We start from the raw sequence: 10000 nt of genomic DNA, 5'->3' as shown, positions 1-10000 counted from the left end.
GAGAAAAAGAGGAGTATCTATAGCAGCAAGGGATATATATGAAGGGTTTACGGATTCAAGTCTGCTATATGGAAGCGAGGTGCACATGTGAATATGGATGAGGCACAATAGTTTGGCGTTATTGAGAGGAATAATTTGCATAGTATATGTGGAGGGAGAAGATAGGAAAGGGTTAGAAATTTATAGATATGTAGATGTTATAAATAAGGCAGATGGGGAAGTTCTGAGATGGGATGGTACAGTGGAGTAGATTCGTGAAAGATGCGGTGAAATAAGAGTAAAAGTTTCGAAGATTTGAAAGGAAGGAAGCAAGATAGATAAATCTCGTGCGAGACGTATTGATACTCTAGAGGTATGTGAGTTAGTGTAAATAAAGGTGAATAGCGCAGTAAAGGTGAGAGCGTTCTGATGATGCAGAACCAAGGCTCTGCAGTTAAAGTAATAACGTATGAGTGACAGTGAATGTTTTTTTTTTAATTGTAAAATCCAGCCTCCTATGGAAAACGTATACATACATACACGCACACACACACTATATATATATATACATATATATATATATATATATATATATATATATATATATATATATATATATATATATATATATATATACATATTCATTAAATACTAAAGGAATTATACATTAACTATTTTAAAGCAACACTGTTCTAATTTTGTCATTGGCCAAAAGGATGGAAATCCGAAGACGAGAAGAGATACAGAAAACTAAAAAGGAGTTGTCTTATAATAGTTAATGCTACCAGGGCTCTAGCATTGAATAAAAAGTGTTTAAGAGAAAGACTATGCACATAGAGTGTGTGTATATGTATATATACATATATATATATATATATATATATATATATATATATATATATATATATATATATATATATATATATATACATATACATTTATATATATAATATATGTATATATATACATATATACATATACATTTATATATATATATAATATATATATATATATATATATATATATATATATATATATATCAAATAATAACTGCATAAATAATTTCAATGAATAGGAATAATCTTACTAAGATAAACAATTTTCTTACTCAATGTTTCAAAAACAAACTTCTTTGCAGCGAAAATCCCAAATTGAAGTCTTATCAAAATTCATTACACGAAGATAACGAATTTGGGTATTATACCAGTAATCTTCTCAAAGATTATTCTAGTCAGGGCATTTTATCTCTTTATAGCTATAGCTGATCAAAGTCTTATACAGAATTGTATTCATTTGCTAAAGTTTTAACCTTCGGTGGTTAAACACTCAGTCGAGTTCCATACATTGCTTGGTGCACTTGAAGAAAATACTTTGAGAACAGGGTTTCTGACCACCTAGAACTGTCTTTGAAACCTAACCTTCTGTTAAGGATTCTGAAGCCTGGATACCTTTTCAGAAGGACTTAAAAAAACCGCATACCTAACCTATTTGCAAGGAGTTTCAAACCAGCATAACTGATCTTTCTGCGAGGACATTGAAGCTTGGATATCCAATCTCCTAAGAGGGCCTTTTAAACAACAAGCTTATCCCCCGAGCAAGGACTTTGAAAACAACATACTAACCTCCAGACAAGGACTTTGAAACCACTTATACGTGACTTCATAGCAAGGACTCTGAAACTAGGATACCTGTCCTCTTAACAAAAACTTTAAAACTAGTATATCTGGTCCCTTGGCAAGTATCTAAAATCAAGGATGAGTCACTTCGTACTTTCACCTTTCAAGTTCATCATTATGATCTCCTTGCTACCGTACATTTCCCCAGAATGTTTTATTTACGACTACACCAATTTTGAGGACATAATCGGCACTAGTGAGTTCGTTAACATGAAGTATGAGGAAATACCACCTACCTATAAAGTAGGCGCACCTCCCCATGGCACGGATGTAGGTGGCGCTTTTCTTCTCGGATTTACTAGAGAGACCAGCATGGAAAAAGTTGAAGTGACGAAACCGACCAATATCAACATCACAGCATCTTTCTGGTGTCATTCTAAAACTACGTCCCTCTTTCTTTATAGTAACTGTAAATGGGAGGCCTATGATTTTTGCAAAGAGAATGATAAAGGATGGCACGAAGACTCTTGGTATGTGGAGTGTGCTGTACCATTAAAGGTAAGATAATTTTGTCCTTTACTTAGGATTACTGTTTAGAAACTTTCTCAACCTTTTGCAACCTTCTTGAATGCCATGATATAAACCCTTAGGCAGTAGAGTGGTAAATATCCTCTGGGATGGTTGCAAATACCGTATAACACGATTTTGAGCAAATTTACCAATTGGATTCTCTACTGCGTTTCATTATTTTCTTTAGGCCTGGGGTACATATAAACATCACATATGAAAATATGTAGAGATATCCATGAATAAATTAGGGCAAAGATTGGATTGGATAATAAAATTTAGGCCTCAAACCAAGCACTGGGGCATCAAGCCATTCAGTGCTGTATGATATTAATTGATTAATCGTATCCTTACACTCATACAATTTCGTATCATTTCAACCTGTAAAACCAATCACACCACTTTCGTACAATAACACCTAAAAGGGAAATAAGAAGGGATTGAAAATATTAAATAAATGAATTGATAAAATTAATTAAAGCTTGTGATAAATTTTTCAAGTTAAGGGTTATTACAATTTTCCCCCAGTCGTGGAATGAATGTGTCCTCTTCTGAATATTAAAAACAAGACAATCGACTAAAATATTTTAATATCAATTGCCACTTGGCGAAGAGATCATCACCAAAGCACAGAATAACCTATATTTCATTAAAAGAAACCAACAAAATCAACAACCAGATAGGGACTATGGCAGTTGAGGGTGGTTATGAAATTAATAAAGATGTAATCACTGTCTAAAGTAGAGATTACCCTCTAACTCAAGATATGACTTTCAATCATGTGGAAACAACAGAAAGATTTTTAGTGGAACAAGAAAGTTCATATACTAACTTGTGTACCTTTACCGTCTAATACGAGTTATGTCTAAGCGTCTGTGTAGTTATATTTTATTTCTAATGTGTTTAGTACATTATGTTGTCCTGCATTTCCTTGCGAAAATTTTTGGTTTAGTTCAAAGAGAAGTTCACGACCTGTAGATACTTTTACCAACAGGTATTAAAAGTAAGATTCTGCCCTTTCACACGCGCGAAAGTATCAGTGATTTCTAAAGGAAAACTGGCTACAAACGGCAGAAGCTTGGCCTTTTTAAAAAAAAGACCTGAAGATACTAAAATAAAAGGAAGAAGTAGAGAAAATGGAAAAGAGAGCATATAGTTCAACATGGTATTTTATACAGTACTATGATTCATAAGATCGAGATGTTCCAACGATAAAGAAAGAAGTCAATAAAACAAACACGACGTTCATGACCCAGGCAATTGTGCCACCAATTAATTTCCAATCAATCAATATAAAGTTGAAAGGAAACCTATATTAAAATGAATGCCTGGAGTGACCGAACAAGTAACCAACCCAAAGGTTGACTACATGAAACATTAAACAGAAATGCAATAAGAAATATAAAATTATAAAAGTTGTATGGGACAACAAATTAAACAGGAGCCTTAGAGAGAAGGCACAAGCAACTAGACTAATAAGAAACATGAATTTGTTATGGTTGATAGTCTTTTTTTAGGAGAACTAGAATGTATTCCTATGGTAAACTTAATCTGATGTTGAAGATAAGACGTTTCTGGTTATCTCTATATATTAATACCTACATGCATACATCCAACATTCTCTCTCTCTCTCTCTCTCTCTCTCTCTCTCTCTCTCTCTCTCTCTCTCTCTCTCTCTCTCTCTCTCTTTATATGTATATGTATGTATATATATATATATATATATATATATATATATATATATATAAATATATATATATATATATATATATATATATATATATATATATATATATATATATATGTGTGTGTGTGTGTCTGTGTGTGTGTGATGTGTGTGTATACATGCTGTATATACAGTGGGTCAAACTAACAAAAACAAGCGATGAGCAAATACAATAAAACCAAAAGGAAAACTGAATGAACTATGTGAATCCTGACCAGTTTCGTCATCGATTTAAGACTTAATCTGTGGACCCCTTATCCTCGTATTCTATTCGAACGAAAAACAAGCTTCATATATATTTCACTAATACAAATGTTAAGGTATTGGTATAAAAAAAATAGTAAATGATTATGCCTTAATTTGAAGAAAGGCTAATTAGGTGAAAATAAACATTCAAGAAATTAAGTTATATAAAGCATTTTTGAACAATAGTGTGTCATTTATAACTAATTGTTTGGAAATCGGCTTAAGTATTTACAATAATGCAGATTCATTAAAAAAGATCCCTGTGGTTGATGCTGCTCATCGAGTGTTATTATATTCGACTTCAACGAGGTCAATGATAGTCGAAGATCACCATTTTTTACGATGTCGAGTCTATTACAAGCTTTTGATAAGTGAAAAACATGAGATAATCCTGATTCAACCATAGAGCAGTGTCATTTGTTTTCCATATGTTATGCTTTACATCCTTAAATTTTGTGATGATATTTCATCACTCTGTAATTCAATTAGGGTGTCTTTTAAAGAAATATCTACATTGGCACCATTAACTTCAAAAGGAATTGTCACTCAATTTGATATGCCTATCACGAGATCACTAAACTGTACCAACCATATGTCACACAATCGTACACAGTTCATTTTGTGTATATATTTTGCTTGTATCTTTACTCTTCCCTCGCACTAAAAAGAACCTGAATAAACATGCCTGTTTTTCTCACCGGTAACGGTGTCGGTTTTGAACATGAAATTTCCTGTTGCATTAAGCTATTGTATATAAAGGGGAATGTTCTATAATAAACTCACTTAGTTGCTTTCATCCTGTCTTTGAGTCACAACCTTCTCTCGGCCCGTCACATTAGTGACCCCGGAAGTCGACTCACTCCTCCCGCCTTCCACCCCCCCTCGCCCCTCCATCGTTGGTACTATGGCGGACTCTACAGAAGTTAAAGCTGAGGCTTCCCCAGTGAAACTTTCATCATTCGCCGGCGGACAGGCGTTTGCTTGGTTTCAGCGCGCAGAAGACCTGTTTCGTATCAAGGGCGTGACTCGCTCAACAACCAAAGCAGATCATGTTCTCGCGGCGATACTCGAGGACACCTTCCCGGAAATATCCGACTGGCTTTGTGAACAAGGAGACACCCCAATACCGTATGACGCCTTCAAAACATATCTTCTGCAGCAGTACTCGCCATCGCCAGCCGCCCGTATAGCAAAGCTTTTTCAGCTCTCGCAACAACCGTTGGGGGACCAAATGGCTTCGCTCCCTCTCTGAAAAATGACCAGTATAGCTCACCTGCAACCTGCCGCAGATGGCTCTCCTCGTGAAGTGAACCTACTTCGTGCCCTTTGGATATGCCGTTTACTCGGACCTATACGCGCTGCCATACCCGATATCGATAGTTTACCCATAAATGACCTGATGACCAAACCCGACGCCCTTATGGACAGCCACATCAAGACCTCCATCAACGCCTCCACCTCTGCTGAACGTGCTGAAGCAGCGTCAAAGCCACCCACCACACACCACTCGCTCGCACCCCAACCAACGACTTCTACAGCCACTTACTACCTCCCATCCGTCACAGTTTTGCTACTACCACTTCAGATACGGGGCAACCGCAAAGAAATGTACCAAGGATTGTCAGTGGCCAAAAAACGTGTAAGTAGGTCATTGCTCATGGCGGTGGCCTCCCGTTTTTCTAATCTTTTCTTTTTACATGATGCAGAACGGGCGTGCGATTTTTGGTAGACACGGGTGCTTGTCGTTCTCTTTTGCCAAGGGAACTCTTCAGGACAAGACGTAGTCTGTGTACGTCTGCCGACGTCTGCTTGGTAGCTGCCAACGGATTTGCGATACCCACGTACGGTTATGAGAACCTCACATTATCGTTTGGAAACAGTAAATTTCATTGGAAGTTTCTCGTTGCTGACGTCACATTGCCAATCCTCGGTGTGGATTTCCTCTCTCATTTCCACCTACTGGTCGATGTCGCCCACCGACGATTGGTCAACGCAGACTCGTATTTGTCAGCACCTTTTCACCCCGCCCCCTCCAACCTCGCTCTCCACATCAGCGCACCCACGGATGACTACGCTCAAATCCTCAAGTCGTACCCGGAAATTTTCCATCCAAAACTTCGCCAAACGCCCACGGCTCCTGCCAAGCACGATATCTATCACCATATCAAGACGAAGGGATCCCCAGTCTTCGCAAAATTCAGACGTCTGGCACCGGAACCATTGGCTGCCGCCAAACAGACGTTCGCCGAAATGGAGGAAATGGGCCTTTGCCAAAAGGCCTCCAGCCCATGGTCGTCACCCTTACACATCGTTCTGAAGAAAGACGGCTCCCTCCGTCCATGCGGGGATGACAGGGGCCTGAACATGCAAACAGAACCGGATCACTACCCCTTCCCAAATATTGCCGACGTGACCTCCTACATGCACAAAGCGAAGGTTTTCTCTACGCTCGACCTCGTGAAGGGGTATTATCAGGTGCCTATGAACCCAGAAGACATCACCAAGACCACCATCACCACTCCGTTTGGTACATACACCTTCAATTACTCCTGTTTTGGCCTTCGTAATGCCGGGGCCATGTTTCAACGTCTCATGGATGGCATCTTAGGGAACCTCACCTTCTGTGTATGTTACGTGGATGACATACTTGTGTTCTCCTCCTCAAAAGTGGAACACCTCCGTCACCTGCGCATTGTGCTCGACTGCCTGCAACAAAACGGCCTTGTAGTCCGGTACGACAAGTGTACCTTTGGCGCCAACAAAGTGTCATTCTTAGGGCACTGCATCACTCCTGCAGGAGTCCATCCCCTCTCTGAGAAGGTAGCAGCCGTTCAGGACTTCCCTGCGCTCTCGCCCGTTAAAGATCTACAGGAATTCTTGGGCATGATCAACTATTATCACCGTTTTCTGCCAGCCGTTATCGCCAGCCTTGCTCCCATCTACGCCTCCCTCAAGGGCAAGCCAAAGGACCTGAAGTGGGGTCCCCTTCAAAAAGCGGCCTTCTGTAATGCAAAGAAGGCCCTATCAACTGCTGCGGCTCTCACTTTTCCTATCCCACATGCCCCTCTCCTTCTCTCCACTGATGCCAGCGACGTCGCTATTGGTGTGGTACTCGAGCAGGTGGTCAACGGCTCGCCCCGCCCATTGGCCTTCTTCAGCAGAAAACTGTCCAAGGCAGAATCGGGTTATTCTACCTTTGATTGCGCATTGCTGGCGGTGCACTTGGCTGTCTGTCACTTTCGCCATTTCTTAGAAGGTACGCCCTTTGTCATTCGCACAGACCACATGCCTCTGGTGCACGCCTTCACTTGACAGTCTGTCGCCTGGTCCGCCCGTCAACGCCGTCATCTCTCCGCCGTGGCTGAATACAATTGCACCCTTCAATACGTCCCTGGGAAAATGAATCCCATTGTCGATGCCCTGTCAAGAAACACGTTGGCTGCCATTCAACTGGGATTGGATTACAATGCCATGGCTGAAGCCCAACGACAGGATCCAGAGTATCAAGCATGTAGGACATCCTGCACGTCCCTCCGTTGGGAAGACTTCCCCTCGAAGATTCCATCACCACCCTCCTCTGTGACGTCAGTACTGGTAGACCGCGACCTTGGATTCCTGCTCCCATACGCCTGCAGGTGTTTGATTTTATTCACGGCATTTCACATCCCTCGTGCCGTTCTACTGCACTGCTGCTGAAGACGAAGTACATTTGGCATCTAATGATGCTAAGGATTGGGTCCGCACCTGTACTTCTTGCCAAACTTCCAAAGTACATCGACACACAGATTCAGGAGTGGGCACCTTTCCTCAACCCCAGCGTCGTTTCGCACACATTCACGTCGACGTTGTAGGCCCCCTACCCACATCACAAGGACATCTTTACCTGTTTACCGTCATCGACTGCTCCACTCGTTGGCCTGAAGCCATTCCCATGGAAACTGCAACGTCCGCCTCATGTACATCTGCCTTACTCTCAGGATTGATAGCAAGATTTTGTATCACTGAACATATTACTTCTGACAGGGGTACCACTTTCACCTTTCAATTGTGGACATCAATAGCGAATCTCTTGTACATCAGACAACTGCCTACAACCCGATGCCAATGGAATGGTTGAACGTTTTCATCGTACCATCAAAGCAGCTTTGATGTCCGCTGCAAGGATTCCAACTGGTTTACTCAGCTTCCCTGGGTTCTTCTGGGACTAAGGACTACTCCTGAAGACACCCTTGAAGTCTCGGCAGCTGAAATGGTGTATGGCGACCCGTTGGTTGTCCCTGCCAAATTTTTTCCTTCTGCAACCTCCTCCTTCGATCTCCAGCGCATATGTCACGTCGTGGGAAAATTTACTCCATGCCGCCAGACTTACAAGCCCCCAGTGAAGCATCACCTACCGACAGACTTGCACTCTGCAACGCACGTCTTCCTGTGCAACAACACTAGCAAGCCACCGCTAACGCCCCCTTGCACGGGCCCTTTCCTTGTGATCCGACGCAGTCCGAAAGCATTCCTACTAAACATTCATTGCAAATAAGACTGGGTCTCCATTGATCATCTAAATCCTGCTTATCTCCTACCAGATGACCCGCTTACAGTTCGCCTCTCTAGATCAGGGCGCCCTATTTAACATGTACAGTCTGTCATTTTTAGGGGGGGAGCCATGTACCAACCGTGTCTCACACGATCGTACATAGTTCATTTTGTGTATATATTATGCTTGTATCTTCGCTCTTCCCTCGCACTAAAAAGAACCTGAATAAACATGCCTGTTTTTCTCACCGGTAACGGTGTCGGTTTTGAACATGAAATTTCCTGTTGCATTAAGCTTTTGTGTATAAAGGAGAGTGTTCTATAATAAACTCACTTAGTTGCTTTCCTCCTGTCTTTGAGTCACAACCTTCTCTCAGCCCATCACAAAACCAAGCTTGCTTATTTTCATGTACATTTTCTAGGTATTCAACATACAATGCAAGGTCATCGTGGTGCAAATCACTGCTAATCAATGCCAAACAAAGAAACTGTTCAAAAACATGATATTCGATGTTATTTTGATACAGTGTCAAATGGCTATTGCCCTTGCCAACCTACCACCAATAAGTTCAGTGAATTTATTTTTCTCAGATATATCAGAAAGCTCTTGGCCTCCACGATTTCTATCTTTGCTTCACAGAGAACCATATAGCCTATTATATAAAAGTTCACAAATTCTTGGTTTCACAATAAGAACTCTCTTGGCGAGCCAACAATTTTAAACTGACCGCGCTACTTTGCACCCGGCATGCCTTGCGCAGTTCTCACACAACACAGCATCCCATCTCTAGCTGACTAGGCATGGCTTTCCCATCATCTGTCCTCATATGTGCCTCTCAGCTTCAGTCCTTTTTGTGCCAGCCTCAGTGGTGTTTGTACTTTTACTTTCTATTTTTATTTTCATTGTTAGTGTATCATTGTTAATATTAATGCACAGGCAATGTTATATTAACTACCGTACAGTATTGTATACAAAATACTGTACTTTACAGTACAGTAATGTAGATATAGGCAATGTGTGTGGTGAATTGGAACGACACAAGTAGACCTGCCAAAAACAGTGATCACTTATGAGTGATATGTCGTATTAACTTAACTACCTAAAGTGTACTGTAGCGATAGTACTGTACATGTATTATAGTAGTATACGGTACATTATCAGGGAGTGTTGCTAGATATGAGCAACAGTGTTTTGTTGTTATGGTATTTGCGTTTAAGTGTGGCAATGACCTGAGTTATGCGTAGTCTTACCACATATTATATGTACATATGTACAGTAAACTTGTGTACAGTTTCTGAATTGTGTTCATACAGTAATACATTACATATACTGTGA

At 40.6% G+C, this 10000-nt stretch overlaps 1 protein-coding gene across 1 annotated transcript in view; it reads left to right on the top strand.

The window, feature by feature from the left end:
- Positions 1 to 1331: 1331 nt before the first annotated feature.
- The window catches only part of LOC137656479 (hepatitis A virus cellular receptor 1-like), a 12557-nt gene continuing 3888 nt past the window's right edge, over positions 1332 to 10000 (top strand). Inside the window, exon 1 of the mRNA XM_068390653.1 lies at positions 1332 to 2153. Coding sequence (XP_068246754.1) covers positions 1734 to 2153 — 420 coding nt within the window. The 5' untranslated portion in view covers positions 1332 to 1733. The remainder of the gene's footprint in view (positions 2154 to 10000) is intronic.

Source organism: Palaemon carinicauda, chromosome 17 (assembly GCF_036898095.1).
Source record: "Palaemon carinicauda isolate YSFRI2023 chromosome 17, ASM3689809v2, whole genome shotgun sequence".
Taxonomy (NCBI): Eukaryota; Metazoa; Arthropoda; class Malacostraca; order Decapoda; family Palaemonidae; genus Palaemon; species Palaemon carinicauda.
The sequence above is the reverse complement of the archived record's forward strand: the minus strand, read 5'-3'. Positions and strand labels throughout refer to the sequence as shown.